General features: G+C 46.3%; 1 protein-coding gene across 6 annotated transcripts in view; it reads left to right on the plus strand.

The window, feature by feature from the left end:
* Positions 1–25,483, plus strand: part of LRRFIP1 (LRR binding FLII interacting protein 1) — a 101,286-nt gene that overhangs the window by 49,435 nt on the left and 26,368 nt on the right. For all 6 annotated transcript variants that reach the window (XR_002735052.1, XR_002735050.1, XM_023228721.1 and 3 more), the window contains 5 exons: positions 11,612–11,647; positions 12,367–12,492; positions 16,522–16,692; positions 19,291–19,383; positions 23,263–23,404. Coding sequence is in view for 4 of the 6 variants with exons in the window: in XM_023228721.1 (XP_023084489.1) it covers positions 11,612–11,647; positions 12,367–12,492; positions 16,522–16,692; positions 19,291–19,383; positions 23,263–23,404 (568 nt within the window). In the remaining 2 variants the exon portion in view is untranslated. The remainder of the gene's footprint in view (positions 1–11,611; positions 11,648–12,366; positions 12,493–16,521; positions 16,693–19,290; positions 19,384–23,262; positions 23,405–25,483) is intronic.

Raw genomic sequence — 25,483 nt, forward strand, 5'->3', positions numbered from 1 at the left:
GTCCTTACTTCCATGTCACTTCCTAGTCCTCAGCTCCTCCGCGTGACCCACATCCTTACTTCCATGTCACAGATGACGGGCTAAGGAACTTCCACAGCCACATGGCCAAGAAATGGAGCTGTGATTCAGACTTAAAGCTTTCTGGCTTACATTAGCTGCACGGTAGCCACGTAACTCCTAAACATAAGATGCACGTGGACCATGGCGATAAGAGACTTTTACTTTGTTCTTTTCTGCATGATTAGGTCGAATTGGAAGGTTTGAGAACTGCTTTTGCTTAGGGAAGCTTGGGTGGGCAGTAAGCTCTATTCACAACAGTTCACTGTGTCTTTGCACCATAAACCAGGGCATGAATGACACAGAATGGTGAAGGATTCGCTGCAGGATGAAGTTTTCCTCTCTCATATCAGGAAACCCTCAGGCAAAATTCTTCTGCTTTAAAGTGCTGACATTAAGTGTTTTCCTTTATTTTTAACAAGAAAGCCAAAAAGTGAGTCTAGGAATACTGGCGATTTTCTTGAATATCTCGAATATGGCATCGATGCTGTACATGTGGTGTGAACACAGCAGTATTATCTGTGTATCTTAAGCAACATCTTGCACCTAAGTGTAAGTATATAGTAAACATGTATCAAATAAAATAGAGGTGGATGGGTCTGGGGAACTTGCCCATCTTGACCACAGCCCTGTACAACATTTAATGCTTTCAATTGACATTTGATGGTTATTTTAGTCTACAGTTGAAATCATTCGTTCATTCAACAAGTATTTCTTGAGTTTGCCAGGCCTCATCTGGTCACTAGCCCTGGTGAGGAAACAAACTAAAAGATGGTATTTGAGATGAGATCATGGGCACCCCTGAAGATCTGGGCTTCCTTACAATTCGCAAGCAGGGCACTCCCTGCAGGTCCCCAGCAGAGCCTGTGAGGCCAGCAGAGGGGTCTGTGCCCGGCACAGTGCAGGGTGTCCAGGGGCTGGAGTGGAGGGGACTTCAGCAGTGGCAGGGCTCGCTGTAGGGTGCTGCATGGGTCTCTCTTGAAGGTCTCCTCAGGACGTGTCAGGACCTAAATAGTGTTCAAATCCTGCCCCCGCCCCTCCATGCCTTGCTCAAGAAGAATATGAGAATGTTTGTAAGAACGTGAAAATGTATCTAAGACCAGCAGATGTGACTAGAAATCAAAGTTACAAGGGCGTGGCTTCCAGATAATGGAGTTGCTGGTATTTTCCTTCACCAGAAGTGAGAAAGTTCAGATAAATGGATAGACAGATATGTACATAGCAACCACCCAGGTAGAAGATAATCTGGCAATTTAAAAAGCCATACATAATTTTGTATTAACCCTAAATCTCATTTTGCTTCCACTTGGAAAGATAGTGGAGAAGCAAAAATGTTCCCTTGCTAAAGCGCCAAGCACCCTGTCTGAGTCTTCAGTTTCTGTGCCGGAAGGCAGCTTAAGTTCTCAAAACAGTCATTTCCACATCCACGAGGTGACTTTCTGTGTCTACACCGGGTGCGACTGCACACCCAATTGAATGGGTGCTTTGTGTTATTTTCTTCTTCCTAACTCTGAGAAATTCTGTGTTCCTCTGATAATGTGATTTTTTTTTTTTTATTAGCAAGCACTGATTTGAATATGCGTTTGCTGTCTAACCCTAACTCTTTTTTCCTTGCCGTGCGCGGCTAACCTCCACCACTCACACAGCATGTTTTCTGTCGGCCTCTATTCTCCTTGCTCCTTTGCTGACCCTGTTCCTTTGTTTCTGGCTGCGTGTCCTGACGGCGGCTGTGTGGGCAGCCCTCGGAGTACAGCGGCCACCTCAACTCCAGCTCCCGCGCCTCCTCCAGGGCCAGCTCGGCCCGGGCCAGCCCTGTGGTAAGTTGGCCTCCTGGCCTTGCTCCTACTCAGAGTCATGCTCCCTCCCGCTTCCCTTTACCCTCCTCTTCCAACGTCTCCAAATTTAGAATATTACTCTGCGGTGATATTATTAGGATTACATTGCTCAACTTTTCAAAGACCATAAAAGAAATTGTTAGCAGTGCTTAGAGATGGGGATCTTAGAGGAGGGAAACTTTATACAAAGGGAGAAAGTAGTATAGCCATGTGCACGGATGTGTGGTTTTCTTTTTATAATTAAAAAATTTGAAGTATTTGACTCTTAAATGTTTTGCTTGAAGTGTTACCTGTGACCAAAGCCAGATAGCGTTTAAGGTAAAGCGTGACCTGTAGATGCTGGGACGCTCCCAGTTTTGCCCCAGTCATTCGTTACCCTGCTGGTTCTCAGATCCTTCGAAATGTGTGGATTTACAGCCCTGCATCCTGTTTGTCACTCAGCGTGGCCCAAATTTTGTTTCACAAAATAGGAGCCCTGTTAGGTCGTCTCCAGCTCGTGAAGTCTCATTATTATGTGTTTTTCCCTGGGTTGTTGGAATTTTAGACACGGTTTTACCTGATCTGATTCTCGAAGGTGACGCTATCACTCTTTTTAAGGGAAGAGTTTGCAGGACAGTTTTGGCCTGGGGGGTGTGGGAATGGAGGAGGGGAGGTGGGCATGTGGCCAGGGAAGGGGCTCCAGGCTGCACGACCCAACCAGGGTTCCCACCCTCAAGAGCCACTGGGAAACCCTGGGGAGAAAAAGCAAAGATGGGCCAGGCGTCTCTGTTCGTCTCCACCCATATCGAAATTTCCAGCCTGAGCTGGGTGTGGTGGCTCACACCTGTAATCCCAGCGACATGGGAGGCTGAGGCAGGAGGATTTCTTGAAGTCAGGAGTTGGAGATCAGCTTGGCCAACATAGGAAGATCTCCCCATCTCTAAACAGTAATAAGAAAAAAGCTAGCCAGGTGTGGAGGCACGCACCGGTAGTCGCAGCTACTCAGGAGGTTGAGGTGGGAGGATCGCTTGAGCCCAGGAGTTCGAGGTTGCAATGAGCCATGATTGCGCCACTGCATTTCAGCCTGGACAACAGAGTGAGACCCTGTCTCTAGAAAACAAAAACAAAAACTCCTCCCAGCCATAGAGCAATTAAAATGTGGCTCTTAAGTTAGAGCCACTCACTTGAACACCATACTTCAGCATGCTGAGCCCTACAATTTCCGTAACGTTCCTAGTAATCAACCAAGAAGTCGCAGCGCTGAGACCTCCACTTGCGCAGATGTAGCTTGTTTGGCGGGCTTTTCCTATTATGGTGCTGGTGATTTGTGTTTTAAATTAGATGCAGTGTTTTAGAACTGTGAGGTTTCCTACCTCGCACCTGATACCTGCATTCAGGTATCAGCAAATGCAGGTATCAGCTTCTTTGGGGGAAGAAAACCCAGGGTCTCTGGCCACTGACTCTGCAGCTACGTTGCAGAACTGCGCAGCCTCCACCCCACCTACTATTTTCATGACCCCGAGGCCACGGCCCAGGTGCCGTTCATCACCGTGCAGCATGGCTTTCCTGTGCTAGAGGAATGCTTCCTCCGTCCGGCCGTGGAGCGCAGGAAAACAGAGTTCAAGAGGGGCGGGCATTACAACACCAGTGCCTGTTTCTCTGGGGAAGACTCTCCCCTCTGTATAAGTTGCAGACATCCAATCTTGTCACGCATTTGGCTCTGCCCAGCTGGCCTCACAGGCATTTGGGTTTGTGTTCCACCCCTCCCCATCCCAGAGCCCAGCAGTCAGCAGTGAGAGAAGGCAAATGTGTGCAGGGAGTGCGAGGCAGCAGCGACCGTGCAAACTCCAGGGCACACCGCCCCCCAGTAAGTCTCTCCCCAGAGTGCATCAGGCGATAACAGGAAGATCCTCAGCTGTTCGTTATGACATGATTTCCCTTTTTTTTTTTTTTTTTTTTTTTGAGACGGAGTCTTGCTCTGTCTCCCAGGCTGGAGTGCAGTGGCTGGATCTCAGCTCACTGCAACCTCCGCCTCCCGGGTTCACGCCATTCTCCTGCCTCAGCCTCCCGAGTAGCTGGGACCACAGGCGCCGGCCACCTCGCCCGGCTAATTTTTTGTATTTTTAGTAGAGACGGGGTTTCACCGTGTTAGCCAGGATGGTCTCGATCTCCTGACCTCGTGATCCGCCCGTCTCGGCCTCCCAAAGTGCTGGGATTACAGGCTTGAGCCACCGCGCCCGGCCGATTTCCCATTTTCAAACCTGACAAGTTGGTCTTGATGCTGTTACTCAAATAACCGAAAGTAAATGGTTGTGAACTAAGACATTTCAGATCACAGACTCGGTAAGCCTAGCCAGCCCCCACGGCTGTGTCTTCCTTTCAGTTGGGATCTCTGTATTATCTCATACTCTATAGTAGAGCAGTAAACAAGCTAACTTACGTGATCACTTAAAACTACCAGGAAGAAACATTTTCTGTAATAAATTTAATGTAGAATCGCTTTGTCTTCTCACACTCACTTTTCAGAAAAGAAAATATAGATATTGCCAGGCGCGGTAGCTCACGCCTGTAATCTCAGCACTTTGGGAGGCCGAGGCAGGCAGATCACTTGAGGTCAGGAGTTCGAGACCAGCCTGGCCAACATGGAGAAACCCCGTCTCTACTAAAAATACAAAAATTAGCCGGGCGTAGTGGCACATGCCTGTAATGCCAGCTACTTGGGAGGCTGAGGCAGGAGACTCACTTGAACGCAAGAGGCGGAGGTTGCAGTGAGCCGAGATCATACCATTGCACTCCAGCCTGGGTGACAAGGCAAGACTCCATCTCAAAAAAAAGGAAAAGAGAAGAAAATATAGGTATTTACAATTGACAGAAGAATGTTGTGGCTTTACTTTCAGTGAATCGCAAACACCCTTAATGCCCTCCATACTCTCCGCCTGGTTCCATTGCCCTCCGTACCTTCTGTCTGGTTCCAGTGAGACATGACAATTGGATTTTGTTAAGCATCGTCTTTATTCAATCATATGATGAGGTCACAAAATAACAGGGCTCAATATAGCCACTTAGAGATTCAAATGACGCAAATTTCTTTGTCATATGAAATTGACTGAAGAGATTGAAATGATACAAATTTCTTTGTCATGTGTTTTCTAAATTTGCAGAAAATTTACTCACAGGTGTAGTAGATGATCATAAACAGAGAGATGTGGGTTCAGCCTTCCTGGGCGTCCTGGGACCTGATGGGGGTGGGTGATCTCCTTATATCTACTCTTCCTTCCCTGAATCAGTTGCTCAACTAACAAAGGTCAGTTGATTGCGGGGCGGTTGGCACACTTAGGGAACAAAGGTCAGTCCCACAGTGAGGGACGGGGCTGTCCCCTTCCTCATCCTGGGTGCCTTATGTTGGTTGGGGACCCCACATCTGATGTATGTGGTTCTTAGAATGCAGAGGGGTGTCTGTAGAGTTCAGGGCAGTTCCCTAGGGGATGTGGTTATGGTATCCCTTGATTGATCGTGTGGAGGATAGAAGAACGGTGAGTACAGGCAGCATCCCTGGTATCTGAAGAGAGCCTGGGAGACAGAACTAAGCTAGCTCATCTCCATAATTTCTAAAACTCATGGTCCTCTTATACTGAATCGGCTCCATTTCTGTTTTCCGTCTTGGGACATTAACACCATTGCTGGTGTATTTTGGATCTCCTGGGACAACAGAAAGTGCTAGTGGGTGTGTTTGGCCTTGTTGATGGGAAGAAGCCAGGAGGGCCTGGATGGGACTCGTCGGTCCTTCTACCTGGGAGGCACGAGCAGCAGGTCTTGGGCAGGGCCTGGAGTAAGCGTGGTGGCAAAGGTGAATGACCCTCCAGTCTGGCCTTCCTTGGGGTCACATGGAGCAGGCAGTGCTCTGAGGCAGGGAGTTTCAGAACCTGGGTTCAAATGTCACAGCTCTCATTCCTGGTTTGGGACATCTAGCTGGCCATGTAAACTTCTTGTGCCTCCCCTGGAAAGAGGGGTCATGATTTCCTCAAAAAGCAAAAACAAAAAAACAAAGAAAAAAACAAAACAGCCGGGCACGGTGGCTCAAGCCTGTAATCCCAGCACTTTGGGAGGCCGAGACGGGTGGATCACGAGGTCAGGAGATCGAGACCATCCTGGCTGACACGGTGAAACCCCGTCTCTACTAAAAAATACAAAAAACTAGCCGGGCGAGGTGGCGGGCGCCTGTAGTCCCAGCTACTCGGGAGGCTGAGGCAGGAGAATGGCGTGAACCCGGGAGGCGGAGCTTGCAGTGAGCCGAGATCGCGCCACTGCACTTCACCCTGGGCGACAGAGCGAGACTCTCAAAAACAAAACAAAACAAAACAAAAACACATGGTTACTTTATTTCTCCTTGGCTGGGGTTAGCCAGGGATGGGATACAATTGTTGTAGCGAGAGCTCATGGGAAATGCTCCCAGGCCGGGGACTTCACCAGGAACATGTATCCAGGGCCAGTATGAGTGAGGACAGAGGACAAGAAAAATGTGAAGTCAGACAGGGTCAGCCCTGTAGGCTCTGTAGGGAGTCCCGCCCTGGGTTTGGGAGACACAGGTGCACAGGTGAGCATGTCACGCCCGTTACAGGGGAGGGAGGGCTGGTGCCCCCCGAGGGGTGGAGGGAGGGCAGTGCTATTAAAGGGCAGTAGTAACCAGAAAGAAGGAAGTGACTGCTTGTCCCACTTCGAGAAAATGAAAATGCTTCAGTGTCCAGAGACCACCACCAGGGTCAAGACCTAAAGTTTTCTCCACCCGCTTGGTCCTCCCAGGGTCCTTGGGAAAGCAGAGAGGGCATCGGCCCCATGTCAAGACAGACATAGAATACTGTTCACCTCATTCTGATCTTCGGCCATGCTGTGGATGAACTGTTTTCTTCCTCTCCAGCATGGCCAGGATCTTCTCCTTGAGGAAGTTGTGTTTCACTCATTCACTGTTTATTGAGTACCTAGAATGTTCCAGAAACAGGGCCGTTGTATGAGAAATGCAGACTTGCCCCCGGCCTCATGGGACGCACAGACAGGGGGCAGATGGAAGCTCATCGGGTGATCACACGTGGTGTGAAGCCCAGCAGCGGGGGTGTGAGGGGAGGCAAAGGTGCCTCCAGAGAGCCGGAATCCGGAGGTTTGACGGCCCAGGCTTGGGCCATACCCAAGCAGAGTGACTCCACCTGGTGAAGCCAACAGGTCTGGGTCATCCAGGCCCCAGAATCCCACTGGGAACCTGGCGAAGCCACCACGTTTCTGTGTCAGTAATGTCCCGAGGGGAGCCCGGGTCGATATCTTCCCTTGTGTACTCAGAGAAAACAGGAGCAGTGAACTCAGATCTCTGCCCGTTTGAACTAGAAAAACAACACTATTTTGACTCATGTTTTTTGTTGCACAGAGAGAGGCAGGGGCAGGGACCAGGTGGAAAAACGGGTCTTGAATTATAAACACCAGAGTTCAAAGATAAGTCATTCAGGCTAAAGTAAATATTATTGGATTTATAACCAAAAACTGTCACCCTAATGATAGACTGTGCTATCATTTCTAGCATTTAAATGTGAAGGAAATTTACCCTTAAAATCAGTGTTTTCTGAGCAGTGTTTGCTATTAGTTTGTATCTCAAGAGGGACCTCACAAGGATATTGCTTCGGTGATCCCTTTTTCCACCCAAGTCTGGTGTTGCCTGGCTGGACACTGGGGACAGGTTCTTTTTGTACCTAGGCCCTTGAAGTAGGGTCTCTCTGGGTACCTGAACAGGTGCCACATATTCTTTCTCTAGGAAAATGGACAGGCAGCTGGAACATGGAAAACTTGGCATTTTAGCCTCACCAGGCATCGTGTGTACAGGAGCCTAGATAGTAAACTCCTTTAGACACAATGTTAGAAGTTTGGAATTAATAAAATATTTAATGTGCTCCTTGAAGCGTTTGTTTTTGAAAGGAAAATTGACGTAAACTAAACTTCCACAGACGTGTTTTAGAAGTGACTGTTTCCAGTAGATTTTCAATGATGTCTTTGTATACACTCAGCTGTGACTAAAATATGACACACATACTTTATAAACCTGTTAGTGTGAAGTTTTCACCCTGACCTGAAATGTTTAGTATCACTCACAATACGAGAGTCATGAAGCTAACAGGCTGCGATGTGTGCAGCGCTGCTGCCCTTCCCGTGCAGGAGGCCGCTGTCTGCAGGGTCTGGTGCTTTCCCGTCCTGGGCTAGGGTGGGTGAGCAGAGCAGCCTGGACCGCCTGCAGCCACCGTGTCCTCTGGACCCCTCCCTCTCTGCACCATGCCCACCTCCTCCGGGTCCCCACACCATGCCATGCAGTGACTGTGACAGTGTTTAAAATCCTGTCCTGTCTTAGATTTCTTAGTCATTTTAGGGAGGAAGTGCTGTGCTTTATGTCAAGATGAAACACAATACCTGATTCCTTACCTGGCTCTGCTAGGGCTTTGGAAAGTGGGCTTGTTAAGGTGGGCTCCGCTGCCTGCGGCTTCTGTCCAGGCCTGGCCCCTGCAGCTGCGACACACCGCCATCTGGTGGACGCGAGTGGGGCTGCGTGGCTTTCCACGGAGCCGAACAGCCTTCCTGTGTTTCAGGAAAGCTGACAAATTCCTTTTTCATTCAGAAGACACACAAAATGAAATTTACTCTGCTATGTAAAACAGAGATAGGTTAAACGTTCATTGCCATCGCCTTTCATCAAGAGCTTAATTTTTAATTTTTCTCTGCATGGTCTCTACTTAAAAATGTGTCCAGATTTTATTTTGAGTCCGTTACGTTCTTCGGAGCAAGGACTTTTTTAAAATGATAGAAACAGCAAACTATGGTTTTTGGGAGTTTTCCCCTTATTTGATACTTTACAAATTATAAAAACAATAGATGTAGACGGTTACAATTAAAACCATGCAGAACAAAGATGTGTTAAAGCCCTGTCCTCCCAAAATCAAAGTTTATGGACCCCCTGTTTATTCTTTCTCAGCTTTCTTGCAAGAAATACCAGAAAGAAAAAAAAGACTTGGGTGGGCCCTTATTTTATGGGCACAGATGCCTTTGTAGGTAAACGAATGCATTCCTTGAGCTTCATTTATTTCTCCACAATATTTATCTATTGCTGACCAGCAGCCAGAAAACATTCATTTTACACCGTGGAGCAAAAATGCTGCAGGCTTTTCAGTGGTAACTTGGCAGTCTATTAAACTGGATTTTCATATCCCACCAAGAGTTAAACTAGCCTCTTTATGTTCATCTTATTAATATTTGTTCTGCAAACTAACTTATTCTAAGGGATAAAGGCTTTGGGCCCAGGAGATTTAATGAATTTATTCTCCAGGAAACTAAGTGCTAGATAGTTCACATTTCCTTGTTATTTGAAATTTTATTTGTTTTATTTTATTTGTTCTATTTTTTTGAGACAGAGTTACACTCTGTCGCCCAGGCTGAATTGCAGTGGCATGATCTCAGCTCACTGCAACCTCCGCCTCCCGGGTTCAAGAGATTCTCCTGCCTCAGCCTCCTGAGTAACTGGGATTACAGGCGCATGTCACCACACCCAGCTAATTTTTGTATTTTTAGTAGAGGCGGGGTTTCGCCATGCTGGCCAGCTTGGTCTCCAACTCCTGACCTCAAGTGATCTACCCGCCTCAGCCTCCCAAAGTACTGGGATTCACACATGAGCCACCGCGCCTGGCCTTGAAATTTTGATTTGAAAAACATTTCAGGAATTTTTTTATTCCCACATGAAGAGAAGAACCACACTTGAATTGCTCTAGTCATCCTCACAACTCAGAACATGGCTGCAGGGCTTCTGGGGCTCTGCTAGATGAGATGGTGCCCATCTGATCAGAGTCTGCCTTAGTACCCATCTGATCAGATTCTGCCTTGTACCCGTGTGATCAGAGTCTGCCTTAGTACCCGTCTGATCAGATTCTGCCTTGGTGCCTCCAAGTACACAGTTAGGCTGATGTGGCATGCACATCTGAAAAAATAACTCTAGATGTGCATTTTGACACGTCAGCAAATGCAGGTGGTATGGGCCACAGCTGGAGAGAGCCGTCTTCACTGCGGTATAGCTGGGCCGCACCCAGCGTGAGAATGGACATCAGGGAGGAGAGCTGTAAGCAGCTGGGATTGTGGACAGCTCCCATGAACACATGGTCTAGGCAGGGCCTTGGGTGGGTCCTTAGCAGCTGTGGCTAAGTGGGCAGAGGGACCACCCCACCACCACCCTGCCCAAAGGGCTTATTTAGCAAAGAGGGGAGAGAGGCCAGTCTGCCCCTGGCTGCATCCTACTGGCCTGAAAGATGTGGCCTCTCTGCCTCCATTTCCGCTCCTGCTCTTGGGACACAGGAGACTGGTTCAATGAGAGTAGAAAGTTTATTTTTGAAGACCCGGGTGTAGGGTGGGTGGGTGAGACCGTGTGATGGCTTTGGGAGCCAGGCTGCAGGGTTTAGCTTGGATCTGTTGAGTAGAAGACCTTTAAACATGGCCACCCTGAGCTAAGAGCTGGTCTTGGATTTTGCTTTCTTTTGGATTAACCAAGTATTTTGTGGGATTCCATTTGATCCCTTAACTGGCTGACCAGCTGTGACTCCTGGTTATGTTGTTTTAGTGCTGCTCCAGGTGTCCTTGGAGGAGAAGTTGAAGGTACAGGGAGTTTTCAGGAGGGAAGGTGGTGGTTAGTGAGCCTTCCTGGTGGGGCCGGATGGTGAGGGCAGGGGCATCTGGTCCAGCGTGGACTCTGGCCATAGATGGAAAGTGGTCATTGGGAGGTCACCATCTCTCTGGCACCCTGACCATAGCACCTGCACCCCTGTACTGAGCTGCTGGTCCCCGGCACCAGCGTCTGTGCAGATCAAGTGTTGGTGAGCCGTGGCCTTGGCAGCTCTCCATCAGGATTTCTCAAGCTTCATTCTGAATTATCTCTGTGTGAGCTCACAAGGGTGACTGCAGAGTCCCAGGTCACCGCTCAGATCTGCTGAATCAAGCATATATGGTCTGCAGTTGCCGGGCATGTCTTTGGCTGATTTTCTGACAATCAAAGTGAAAAAGTTCTGAGCTACAGGAAGCTGGGTTGAAGACATGATGGGGAAAACATGATTCATTGACAGCTTTTCCCAGAGAGTTTGGAGACAAACTCAATCTTGGCCTTCCCAGTGGGTTTATGATAAGAACATTCAATGTGCAAAAAAAAAAAAAAAAAAAAAGCAGCACTCCAGGTAGTTAATATTTGTTTAAACAACCCTTCCCCACCCTGAGCCCCACAAAAAAAAAAAAGGAAAGAGAAAAAATTAAGCCTGTCTTTTATTGGGTCCTGAGCCAAGAAAGAAGTAACCCCACTACCAGCCTCTGCCTCTTGTCCCGAGACATCCTCATGGTGCAGGGCCATCTCCAGGGTCCATTCCTCATGTGCACCCCCTCTTGTAGTTCCACAGCATGCTGTGGGGCCCAGTGAGACTCCTACCTGAGGACAGGAGAAGAGGGTCCTCAGGGACATCCAAATGAGGACAGGAGAAGGGACCTCACAGACGTCCAAGTAGGAGAGGTGGGAAAAGCCAAATTTGGAGGATCCCACTTCTCTGCTTCTAAATTATGAAGGAAGCGAATGTTTTGTTTTTTTGTGTGTGTTTGTTTTTTGTTTTTTATTATTCTTAGCCCCTATCTTCATGTTATCCATTTAACGCTTTTAAAGTATTTAATATGTTGTCCATTTTCCTCTACAGGTAGAAGACAGACCAGAAAAAGATTTTACTGAGAAGGTAAGGATTCATAAACCTAGAGGGTCTCGAAAGTTGTGGATGAAATTGATAAGAAAATATGTTGCTTGGGCTTTTTAATAAAGATGTTCTCCAGTGAGGGAACGGACTAGAAAGCGGCCCACCTAACCTGGCATCACCTCCCTGTAGGTAGGCCACCGGGAGTCCTGTCCAGTGTGCGTTAGACCCTGCAGAGCAGGGAGGCGTTTATGATGGGCCCCACCATGGAGTTTAGGGTTAATCCAGCTGATCACAGAGCATCCAGGAGGTGCCTGGAAATGATCCTCTCCTTATAGCTTACCATAAGTCCATGAAGAGCTTCCAATTTGGAAATGGAATTAAAGTAACAGTCCTGTGATGTTAGATTTACATGCAGTTTTGGTTTTGTCTAAAATCGCATCTGGGTTAGTCCGTTCTCACACTGCCATAAAGAACTTTCCTAAGACTGGGTAATTTACAAAGAAAAGAGCTTTAATTGACTCACAGTTCCGCATGGCTGGGGAGACCTCAGGAAACACTTACAGTCGAACACTTACAGAACCATCAGATCTCCTGAGCGCCCACTCACTATGGTGAGACCAGCATGGGGGAAACTGCCCCCCTGATCCAGTCACCTCCCACCAGGTCCCTCCCTCGCCCTGTGGGGATTATGGGGATTATAATTCCAGATGAGATTTGGGTGGGGACACCCATATCAGCATCTGATTCTCTCAACGTTCCAGGGGTCTCGTAATATGCCAGGCCTGTCTGCAGCCACGCTGGCCTCTCTGGGTGGGACTTCCTCTCGGAGAGGAAGCGGAGACACCTCCATCTCCATCGACACCGAGGCGTCCATCAGGGAAATCAAGGTGAGATGCTCTCTTCTTACGACTTGGGAGAACCTTTTGTAAAAATCAGTCTTTAGATTAAAAAAAAAAAGACTTAATTCATAAAGTTCTGGATCTTTCTTCTTGGTCCTGTCTCCCTCACCTCCCCTAAAATATGGTGTTCTCCTAACAACAAGACCCAGCTCACATAGTGTCTCCTGCAGGAATCTGATCCTACCGACTGACCCCTCAGCAGGGCGGACTGTGTGCCGGCCCCCTGCGCCCCTCAGCAGCCGGGGCATACCTTAGTGAGAGCACTAGGCACGTTGTGTTGATGCGCTTGGTCGTCTCTGTGTGCTTGGTCGTGTCTGTGTGCTTCGTCGTCTCTGTGTGCTTCGTCGTCTCTGTGTGCTTCGTCGTCTCTGTGTGCTTGGTCTGCATAGACATTCAGTCCACATGTTTGGACACCAGACGGCTTTACCTACTTTCACACGACCTTCCCCGCTAAGTATGTTCCCCTTCGGCCTAGAACATGCCCTTTCCTTTCTCTTTGTAATATGCCTTTAGTAGACCTCATCTCTGTATTTTAATGATTTCTTTTCTCCCACTGTATTGTAGGTATTATCCTCTGCTCTCTCCTCAGCACCCAGGACAGTGCCAGGCATTTGGTAGCATTCCATGTGTTAGAGAGAAACATGGTGCTATTTGTTAAAGTAACTAGGGACAGTGCATCTGGCAACCTGAAGCCTGGAAGGGAAGGTGAGGTGACTAGACCTGTGTCCTCCAGGGAGCAGAACCAAGACAGAAGCAGCTGAAAGGAGCCAGAAGTGACTCTGTTTCTGAATTTTCTAGTGCTTTAAACTAAGTTTAAAAGAGAAGCAGCTCCCACTGGGGATGTCTGAGCAGCTGCATGGCCATTTGCCAGGGAGGACAGATAGGGATTTAAGCATCCACCAGAGGTTGGCCAGGGTCACCTTGAAGGTGCTTCCAACACCTGTGTTTTATGAGTTTACGAAACCAGAAGAGCCGTTTCCCCTGTGCCACCCCTGGGCCACCTGCAGCTCCTCATTGCTTCCCTTTTTTTTTCCTTTTTCTTTTTTCTTTTTTTTTTTTTTTTTTTTTTGAGACAGAGTTTCGCTGCTGTTGTCTGGGCTGGAGTACAGTGGCGCGATCTTGGCTGACTGCAACCTCCACCTCCTGGGTTCAAGCGATTCTCCAGCCTCAGCCTCCTGAGTAGCTGGGATTACAGGCGCCCGCCACCATACCCGGCTAATTTTTGTATTTTTAGTGGAGACGGGGTTTCGCCATGTTAGCCAGGCTGGTCTTGAACTCCTGACCTTAGGTGATCCACCCACCTTGGCCTCCCAAAGTGCTGGGATTCCAGGCGTGAGCCACCGTGCCTGGCCTGCTGTTTCCCTTTCTACAGCGGAGTTGGTGGCAGTCCTGATGTTTCTCTGCCCTTAGCTTGTGCGTGCCACTCATTTGTTCAGGTACTTACCGAGAGGCTGGCTCATGCCAGATGCTGTTCCAGGCACCAATAATTTGGCAAAGTAGAGACTTGGAGCTCCATAAATGCAGGGAAAAAGTGTTGCTGATTTCTGCCTCTAGCATCTCACTGTATCTTGCAGAGTAGGAACTCCAAGTGCTTGAATGAATTACTGAATAGGAGTTGAAATAACCTGTACCATTTTCAGAAGCTCTATTTTGCCTGTTTTTTAAACTGTGTAAAATCCTATGAGATACACCAGGATTGCATAAAATCATGTAAAAATATCACGTGGGATACACCTGAACTTTAAACTAAAAAATAGTGAAGTTTATTTTCCTTTAACACTTAATAAAAAAGAAAAGTGGGTGCTCAGACCACCCAAATAGAAAGTACCCTGAAGTATGAAAGATTTAGGGAACCACCTGTTTCACCTTGACATCATCTGCCTTTTCTGCCATTTCCCCCAGGAACTCAACGAGTTAAAGGACCAGATTCAGGATGTAGAAGGCAAATACATGCAGGGGTTGAAAGAGATGAAGGTACCAATTCACAGAAGTGTGGTCTCATCTTATTAACCCAACTTCACTTAAAAAAAACAAAATCCTAAAGAAGAAATTCAGAGTGCATGCTTACCGTAAAGAGGCTCCAGGTTGTAGAAGAACTCACAATGGCAGGAATGCCGGCATGGGTGTACACTCACCATTTTCCCAAATGCATTGTTTGAACCAAGACTTGAAAACGTAACTCCCCAGTAGAAAAGGTTACTAACATACTCCCTGACGCATGTCTTGTACTCACCATCCTTCCCCCAGGCTTCAAACCAGTTTCTTATCTCCCATAGGCTCGTACCAGACACTTGAAGAAGGTTTGGTTTTCTTCACTTTTTGTTGTAGCTGTATACAAAAAGGCTTAGGTTGATTTGCTTCTCAAAATATCTGATGTCTACTAATAAGGCCATCCTCACATGCCACACTTCTGAAACATCCCAATTATTTGCATCCTGTAAAATGCTGCTAATTGACGTAAAGACTGACTGGCATTGGCTTTCTTGGAGCATGTACACCCTGCTTTTAGAGTGTGCAGTGACTTCACTGCACCAGCCAGGAGATGCGGTTGCCCTGTTCCTTGACAGTAAGGTGAGCAATCAGTGACTGTCTTCATTAGGGAGCAGCAGATTGTGGATCTGGAAGTAGGTGGCAAATCTGTTACTTCCTTTTCAGCTCCCCAGAAAGTACCTGAGAGATCGTCTGAATTTAATATCAAAGAGCACCAGACAGAGGAGGTGACATCAGTCATGACTAATTCATTATCTTCATATCTGTCACCTTTCCTGAAAGGGGGAAAAATAAGACTCTGGCTTTCAATTCCTGCGAAAAAGGGAGCCCCTTGGCCAGGCGCAGTGGCTCACGCCTGTAATTCCACACTTTGGGAGGCCGAGGCAGGTGCATCACCTGAGGTCAGGAGTTTGAGACCAGCCTGACCAACATGGCAAAACCCCGTTTCTACTAAAAATATAAAAATTAGCTGGGTGTGGTGGCGCACACCTGTAATCCCAGCTACTCGGGAGGCTGAATCAGGAGAATCACTTGAACCCGGGAGGTGGAGGCTGCCGTGAGCTGAGATTGTGCCACTGCACTCCAGCCTGGGTGACAGACTGAGACACTGTCTCAAAAAAAAAAAAAAAAAGCTGGTGGGGAGCCACTGAACCAACCAGAGACCCACTGGTCCCACCTGAAACAGCTGTCCTGGTGTGGAGGTGCAGAGCTAGACCAGCACTGGTCCCTCCAGCCCCGTTGGAGCCTCTGCTGCACCTGAACAGGCAGCTCCTGCCTCTGCCTTTAGCTCTGCATGTATGCGCCCTGACGGTTCTGCTCTCTCTGTTCTGGAATCGCCTTAGCCTCCTCATGTTGGGGACCTGCAAGAGTGTGGGGCAAGTGAGGGCATTGCCATGCATATATTACAGGCCTCTTTCTCTGGTCTGTTCTTCAAAGGGAATGAATGACCTTTGTCTTTCCAGGACCTACCCAGTGAGATCTGCATGCCATTTTCCTGTGGGTCAAAAATCTGAAATCACTACTGCTCCTTTCCTGGTTAATAAGCCAGAGTAGGGCTGGTTGGCGGTCACTGTGGCTTGTGGCCCTGAGAAATTATCTCAGCCGTCACATACTGGCTCTTTCACAGGGGCTGGTCACACGCCTCTAGTGATTCTTCAGAAATCTGTTGAACAGCCTGACATCCAGCCCTAAGACACCATGCTGGGAGGATTCCCCAGCTACTGAGTGGGGCCAGAGACTCTACTGCCTCTGTGACAACATCCCTTTCCATACTGGTGTCTCGTTTGTTCTAATGAGTGTGTACATTGCTTTTACTAGCGAATTTTCTGAGCAATGAGAATTTGACCAAATTGAAAAGGGGAATTTCCATGCATTTGAAGTTGCCATGTGTTTCTTTCTCTGATCCATTTGCTCTAAGAAATATAGTCTAAGTTTAGGACTGAGCGTTTTTTTTTAACAGAATACTGAATGATTCTTTGTTTTGATTTTTTGTATTGCAATTTCAAAAATATGACCTGCTTTCCACAGGACTCTCTAGCGGAAGTTGAAGAGAAATATAAGAAGGCTATGGTTTCCAATGCTCAGCTAGACAATGAGAAGACAAACTTCATGTACCAGGTTGATACCCTCAAAGATATGTTGCTGGAGCTTGAAGAACAGCTGGCTGAATCTAGGCGGCAGTACGAAGAGAAAAACAAAGTAAGCATTAGTATGATGCAGAATGTTAGGATAGGCTGGATGCAGTGGCCCATGCCTGTAATCCCAGTACTTCGGGAGGCCAAGGTGGGAGGATTACTTGAGCCCAGGAGTTCGAGACCAGCCCGGGCAACATGGCGAGACATAATTTCTAAAAAAATTAAAACACTTAGCCAGGTGGCACATGCCTGTAGTCCCAGCTACTTGGGAGGCTGAGGTGGGAGGATCACTTGGGTCCGGAAGCTTGAGGCTGTGATGAGCTGTGCTGACACCACTGCACTGCAGCTTGGGCAACAGAGAAGACCCTGTCTCAAAAAAAAAAAAAAAAAAAAGGGAGTGGCAGGGTGTGTGTGTGTGTGTGTATGTATGTGTGGCTATATCGTGTGTATGTATGTATATATAATGTATAATTTACATTATGTATTTTTGTATTTTTAAACAATGGCTCTCCAGTTATCCAGGAAATCCAAACATCTGAGAATAAAAGTACCATACTCTTTGCCAAGTGACTTGAACTATTGATACGTATAATTTCAACATGTAAACTAGAGACAGTTTTTCTAGGAGAACATGTAAGCTAAAATCAAACTGAAAAAACATACCTATGAAAGAGCCACCATGCTCAAAATAAGGTGCGATCAGATGCCTCAGGATTTTCCTGTTAATATATATTTTCTGATTTTTATTTTATTCTCTCTTAACACCATAGAGAAATAGTTACGAGTATCAAAGGTTTTAAGAACATTATATTATTTCCTGCTGATGGGGAAAAGACACAGTTACTCCACTTAAGAATTAAATATATCATCAAGCTCAGAGAAAGATAGTCTTATTTGAGCTTTCATTAAGAACCACTGGAACTAGTTTGTTGATAGCGGATATCAGATACAATTTCTAGCGTGAGTCTCAAGCAGGAGTCATGTGTTAAGATAAGTAATGACAGCGGACTGATTCCATGAAGGCTGGGCTTGGATGTTCTTTAGATAGAAAGCAAGGAATACTTTTTTCATATTTTTAGGAATTGTCCAATTTTTTGGAGATTCTGAGAGAAACAGAAAATGTAATGTGTGAGTGTTGTTGTTGTTGTTTTTAACTGGCTGATATCCTCTAAATCCTAAGGGTTAAAACCAAGGTACCCTTGATAACCCTCAGGCCTGTTTCTTTCACTGCTATAGAACTGAGTTGGAAGCTGCAGATTTTACCCCAGAGTTCCTGACAGCTGAACTCTGAAAGAGGGGAGAAGCTTTTCACAAGACTGATGTCATGTGGGAACAGAGGCGTGGAGAGCACATCCCAACCCCCCTCCGGCGGGGGCCTGTAATGCATTTGCACTCCTCCTGGAACGCTGTCGTTAGGCATCATTCAGTGGACTGAGAACTCTGGAGTCTCACTCCAGAGAAGTTGGATGGTGCTAGAATGCTGTCCCAAGATGGACACAGGGGCTATGCAAAGCCCCACAGGAGCGCCCTTGTCATAGCCAGGAGGGCACCAGCCACCCCCAAGCTAAAGGAAGTGGGTGAACAGAAGCGCTAGGGTGAGCAGAAGCTCAGGCCAGATCCCATCTCAGATCACCCGCCTGACAGGTCTAGGGAAGGGGTGTCCTGCAGGCCTGTAAGCTGTCAGCAAAGTGAGTTGGGTGCCAAGCCATCACCAGGGATGGCACTGCTGTGACTGGGCAGGAAAACAGCAGAGCCGAGCTGCCAGCTTCCTGGGCTGAGCCTCGGGAGGGGAGGCGGGGCCTGAGGAGCAGCTAGGTTTTGCAGGCTCTTCACGTGCTCCCCCAAACTCTCCTGTTTTGTCCCTTAAGGGGCAGCCCCTCCGAAGCACAGAGCTGGCCACCAGGTGTTCATGAGAGGTGCTTAAGTAGGCCATATTTATCTCCTTTTTATCCCAAAGAGTCTTCCTTGTCATATTTCAGCAGGGGCCATTTTATGGTAAGTCCTTGCAGTGCTGTGGAAGGCATCAGGCTCCCTGGCGGGGGGGGGGGGGGGCCCTTCCTTGGCTCTTGCTTCACTGTAAATAAGAAATCAGGAAATCCTTGTTGATTGTATCAACTCGTCAGGTTAATTTGATAGTGAGTCATCAGGCGTCATCTGTAAAGCGCAGAGGAATCTGTTTGTGTTGTTTCAAAGGCCGTGAAGTCCAGGCGCAGTGGCTCATGTCTGTAATCCCAACACTTTGGGAGGCTGGGGCAGGTGGATCGCTTGAGGTCAGGAGTTTGAGACCAGTTTGACCAACATGGTGAAACCCTGTCGGTCTTGTATTTTTGGTCTCTACCAAAAATACAAAAATTAGCCAGGCCTGGGGGCGGGCGCCTGTAATCCCAGCTACTTGGGAGGCTGAGGCAGGAAAATCACTTGAACCTGGGAGGCGGAGCTTGCAGTGAGCTGAGATCACAACATTGCGCTCTAGCCTGGGTGACAGAGTGAGACTCCGTCTCAAAAAAATACATAAATAATAAACCAAATAAAAGACCTTGAAGATTGTGATGACCTAGTAGCAGGTGACTTGTTCCACAGAAACTGTCAGTCGTGAGAACCTGAAGTGGCATGCCAGAAACATGGGATTCCACTGCTTTAGTGCTGTTTTTCTCCTTTACAGGAATTTGAAAGGGAAAAACACGCCCACAGTATACTGCAGTTTCAGTTTGCGGAAGTCAAGGAGGCCCTGAAGCAAAGAGAGGAAATGCTCGAGGTAGGTAGCATTCTCCTGCTTTTCTTTTCCTTTTTTTCCTTTGGAGCATTTTGTCAGACCATGACTATCTTAGCTTAGGCTGCAGTAATGAAATACCATACATGGCATGGCTTAAACAATAGAAATTAAATTTTTTCACAATTCTGGAGGCTGGGAGTCCAAGATCAAGGTTGGGTTCAGGTGAGGCCTCTCTTCCTGGCCTGCAGACAGCCACCTTCTTGCTGTATCCTTCCTCAAATGGTGGAGAAAAAGCAATCTCTCTGATGTCTCTTCATATAAGGACACTAATGCTATTTGATCAGGACCCCACTCTTATGACCTCATTTAACCTTAATTACTTCATAAAGACCCTATCTCCAAATACAGCCACATTGGGCATTAGGGCTTCAACAGATGAATTTAGAGGGACACCATTCATTCATGGCAATTACTAAAGTTTTCAGTTTTCTTAAAACTGAGAGTTTAGGCTAACTCTCCATTCCTAGATTTACAAAACAGTCCCTCTCGTTGGTGAACATTCCTATTTGGTGATCTTGTATTTGTTTTCAGAGGTGTGGTAGACAGAATAATGGTCCCCCAAAGTTGTCCACATCCAAATCCCTGGAAATTGTAAATATGATACCTTACATGGTTCAAGGGCCCCTGCAGTTGTGATTAGAGACCTTGAGAGAAGGGATTATCCTGGATTATTTGATGGAACAAGGGTCCTTCTAAGAGGAAGGCAAGTCAAAGGCAGAAGTAGAGGATGTGACACAGGAAGCTGAGGTTGGAGTGATGCAAGAAAGGGGCCATGAGCCAAGGAAAGTAACTCAGTCTTAGAAGCTGAAAAAGGCAGGGAAACAGATTCTCACTAGAGCCTCTAGAAAGGCTTGATTTTTAGCCCGTAAGACTCATTTTGGACTTCTGACCTCTAGAATTACAAGAGAATAAATTTGTGTTTTAAGCTGCTGAATTTATGGTGATTCATTACAATGGCAATAAGAAACTAATACAGGGTTGGTTTTTAATTTTTTGACTTAATCAGTTCTTTAACTGCTGCCCTGAAGTGAGAATTTCACCCAAAGCAGGTTTTCTTCCTGCACTTGAAGCCAGGAGTAGGACAAGGAGAAAAATCTTAGAATGCCGACGATGAATTCAGGGTTGTTGAGGTTAAAGGGTGCTTGCGGCCTCACTCACTGTCCCAGCTCTCAGGTTATCTCTTGGGCTGGGGTTTTTCTTCCTCTTTAACCCTTTATCTGCTTTCTATCTGTTCCTTTCCTCAGGAAATCCGACAGCTACAGCAGAAACAGGCGAGTTCTATCAGGGAGATTTCTGATCTTCAGGAAACAATAGAGTGGAAAGACAAAAAGATAGGGGTAGGATTCTCAAGTCTTGAAAATCTACTCAAATGGGCAGCCTGCTTAGCAAATAGAGTTTTTTCGCTTAGCAAATAGAGTTTTTTCAGAGTCTTTAGTTTGCACAACCGCTTGTCTGAGTATGCATGCAACTCCCACATGACACAAGGTTGTATTAATTTATTTAATTTTATTAAGTAGTGAATACACTAACTGACCCAAATGGATATGAACTTGGAATGTGACATGGACTCTCCATGGAGGGTCCTGTGAATGCGTAGCCGTGCTCTCTGCCTGCCCCGTGGGTGGGCCGGGCCAGTGGTTGTTGGAGTGAGGAGGGCGCTCTGGGGAGGTCTGATGTGGGCAAAGCCAGACTTCTTGGGATTAACTGCCTGGCGGTGCTTTGAGAAAAGAATCTAAGCACCACCTGGCAGATATCCCCACCTTGAAATCTTCCCCAGGGAAGGCCTCCACACACCCTTCTCCCTCCACAAGAAGAGAAGAGGCAGTTCTACACTTAGAATTGAAGAATGGGGGGAACAGAACCCCACCAAGTAACTGTTGTGATTCGTAACGACAAATGGTTTCCCCAAAATAGTGGTTCATACACCCAGCTCTGATAAAGACGTCGAGATACTTGTACAAACCGTCGGCACATTGACTCAGCAAGCCACACGGTGTTTCCACTGTCGTGCTCATCAGCACTCAGGATTGTGTGTATGTGTGTGCACGCATGCACGCTCTAGGACCACTCTGTTTATCTGAGATGATGGATACCAAGAATCAAATGTGTAAAAATAGTCTAAATGGCTACAGCAGCCGTTCTGGGAGGTGCTTGAGCAATCCTTTTTCTTTATTGATCCCTCATTCAAGTGGAGACTTTGCTTAACTCTAACGCAGCTGTGAACACGCAGACAAAGCTGGAAAGTGATGCAAATATAGTCACCTCTGGGACCCTGTGCTGTGTTTGTGTGCTTCAAAATGCGCATGTCTTTCATGGAGTATGAACAGTAACATTTCTTGGATTATATATACTAAGTGAAAAGCTTAATACTTGGATTTTGTTAGTATCTTTAGGCAGAGTCTCTTTAATGTCTCGAGTCCACTAGTGTTTTAGATGGTAGAAGCCTCCTTCTGGTTCCCGCTTCTGAAGTAACTTGCTCATCTCTGCAAATCTTCTTTCTCTTGGCTCTGCTGCACGCTCAGGCATTAGAGAGGCAGAAAGAGTTCTTTGATTCCGTAAGGAGTGAACGGGATGATCTTAGAGAAGAAGTAGTCATGCTGAAAGAGGAATTAAAGGTATGAAGCCAAAGTACAGTTTTATAAAAAAAAAAAAATCCAGGTGACAAAGCAGATTTTGGGATTCTGTGAATATATATGTACATAATTAATTTTATGTCATTGAGTTTAGATCTGTTAATAATTCGTATCTTGGGTTAACTGACACGGATGAGATGTAAAATAAATGTAGATTCAGTGGGTGGTACCCAAGGTCTTTTGATGTTGACAAACATAGTTGATCTTGAACACAAGAATTTTTTGATATATTATCTAAATTTTTCTCATACTCATTAGTAAATTCTCCAGGATATTACTCAGACTTAGAGAATTAATTTGCCTCTTTATATTAAAACCTCCAATTTAAGGACTTCTCTAGATGAACAGTGACTTGGGTAAGTGGTTTGGGCAAGCATCCTGCTAATTAGACTTTGAGACCTACTAGATTACAGGTGGAAGAAGGTTCCCTGTCCTTTGTGGGCCATGCCAAGGCGTCTTCATCTGCTGCTTGGCACAGGTGAACTGCCAATGGCAGCACTCTGGGTGGGAGTTTCCTGAACGGTCACCATCTGCTGCTTGGCCTCCAGGGTCAAAGCCAGAGCAGTGAGCCAGCCAGGTACAGGCTTAAAGCTAAGATTCGTAATTCTGCTCCTCAAAGAGGCGATCAGTACAGGGGAGTTCCTCACACACAAGGGAGACAGACGCGGGCGGCAGGAGGGCGTGGGTGAGTGACGTCTGCAGTTGCGAAGTGCCCCTGTTTTCAGTGAATTCTGTTTCTTTTGAATATACTGAACGTTCTAGCCACCTCTTAATTCCTCCTTTAACGTAAGTTTCATATGACCCTTTCAGAACGTGTATATATTTCTTTCTTTATCTGGCACTTCTTTTTAAAGAATGCAACCAGGGTTTTAAAATGAAAGGTTGCACGACAGTGACTTGCTTACGGCTCCACTTCACTTGGGGGCAGCCCACAGGCCACTACCTGTAGTTGAAAAGGATGCCTGGTGCAAGTAGCTTGTCACCAGCAAATGAAGGCATGGATTGGAACATCTGAGAAAGAAGTAGCCTTTAGAGGACCATATCCCAGATTTGTGTGTGTTGACCGAATAGTTACGAGCGCTGCGCCCTAGCATTTCTCTGTCTCTGTGGAGTTACCCTGTACTTCAGGAAAAAATGATTTTCTTTTCTTTTTTGTTAGTTGTATTAAAACAGAGTTTAACCTAATATCACTGAGTAAATATTACGATGAGCCTATTTTTGTTCCCAGAAACATGGAATAATCCTAAATTCAGAAATAGCTACCAATGGAGAGACTTCCGACACTCTCAATAATTTTGGATACCAAGGTCCTAGCAAGATGACGAAAGAAGAGTTAAATGCCCTCAAGTCGACAGGGGATGGGACCCTAGGTAAGTATTTGCTTTCCTTCGGCTTCTTCCGCCTTTCCACTCAGCATTGGTTCCCCCTCCATGCGCTGTGGGGGTTGGAGCCACTGTCACTGATGGGTTAACAGTCACCGGCATGCCATTTGTTTCATCACTTCATGGTAATTTCCTTACCACCGGTGTGACCACTCACGTGTTGTCTGGCTTGCATCTCTGTAGTGCACCATCAATGGCTCGAGTATACCTTTCCTTTGCTGCTCAAAGCTTCCAAGCAAGACTGTGAAGGCAAGGAAAATAGTCTCAAAATTAAGTAACAAAGTGGAGAGTACTATTTGGTTTTCCTCAGACACATATATATCTGTACATATAAAGGGTGGCTTTTTAAACCGATTCTGTGACAGAATTATCAGAAGATCAGAATAGTCGAGGTTGTCAAGTCAGTCAGTTGGCCATATTTGCAAGCCAACATCGACATCCTGGGCAGCATTCAGCGTTTTGAGGGCACGGGGTGCCTGTGGACAGCAGGTCCATCTGTGTTGCCGTTTTCAAGCCACACTCGAGGCGGGCCGGCGGCCGTGGTAGGGGTAGCAGTGCTGAGAGTCTGAGCATGCCCACTTTTGTCAGAGGGGATCCTCCTTTGTATGCCATGTGTTTGCTTCTGAAAGAATATAAAACTGGGGAATCCAGTAGATTAGAGGAGTATTTTATACCATTTTCAATGACCTGATTGTCATAATTTGTCATAAGAGTTGGCTTTGGGAGGAACCTTCAGATTCTGGCGTGCAGCCTGAAGTTACAGCACGCAAGTGAGGCCTCATCTGTCACTGGTCACCCTCTGCGTTCCAGTGTTTCACAAGGAGGCTGGAATAAGGTCAGGGTCCATGACTTTTCGTTTTAATTTAGAAACTTCCATCTTACTTCTTTTTATTTATGGAAACATAGACACCTCCAGGCCCCATCTTCTCAGGACTTGCATTCCAGGGAGATACCTCATTCATTATCTTTATGACTATTAAAGAAACACAGCTCTTTTCAATTGTGTAAAAAAGTTGTGGCCAAGTGCAGTGGCTCACACTTCTAATCCCAATGCTGCGGGTGCCAAGACTGGAGGATCACTTGAGACCAGGAATTCCAGGCCAGCCTGGCAACATAGCAAGATTCCATCTCTAGATACGTGTATAATATCTGTATGCCATTGTTGAAAAAAGATAAATAAATTAATTTCCATCATACCTTTATATGAGCTACCCAAACAGCTAGGAATGTGATTATGCTGTTGTTACTAAATCTTTGATAACCATTGTGAAATGTTTAAAGAACCAGAAATGTCAGTTTTGAAAGTGGCCTTCAAATGACTTTTGATCACATATTCCTTCAGTAAATAATTGTAGGAACTTTCCAATATATATGTTTATTTTAAATCTATATATGTATACTATTTCATTAACATAAAATGTACATTATAAAACATGTAAAAACATATACTCAAAGAAGTTTTAGAGTAAAACTCTAAATAGAATTCCTGATATTTCCTCCATTTTCCCTGGGATACAGGCACCCCACCATGGAGACCACTGGGCTATAAAATTATCTAGCTTTGACTTTCAGTAACATAGTACTGTATCTAATCTGCTGAGATTTTGTTTGGAGAATCCAAAAAATCCAAAACAGTTTGATGTTCTTTAGACGATGAATGATTTATCATTTAATTTAGTGGTCATCTTGATCTTTCAACATTTGCCTCCTGCTGGTCCTCTCTCCCTAGTCCCTTAGGGAATGGAGCAGAGGTATCAGGGCACGGACACAGGGTGTTTTCTCAGGAAGACAATGGTTGAGTGGCAGAAGACAGATTTCTTTTCATATGAGCTATTTCAAAAGCATCTTCCTTGAGATTGACCTTGAGGCTGCATTTCTAAAAGTGCACTGAATAGTCTTTGAAAAAATTACTTGCAAGCTGCTTTTAGGGCTCTGTGATATGCAGTGCAGTCTGACAGCTACAAAAATACAAGTTGTCAAGTTGTGCATTGAGAAGTGAGAGTGGGGAATTGAACCTTCAGTCCATTCCTAAACCCATCATTGTGGATTGTTTGGCTGCCTGATCCA

The sequence above is a fragment of the Piliocolobus tephrosceles genome, chromosome 11 (genome assembly GCF_002776525.5).
Source record: "Piliocolobus tephrosceles isolate RC106 chromosome 11, ASM277652v3, whole genome shotgun sequence".
Taxonomy (NCBI): domain Eukaryota; kingdom Metazoa; phylum Chordata; class Mammalia; order Primates; family Cercopithecidae; genus Piliocolobus; species Piliocolobus tephrosceles.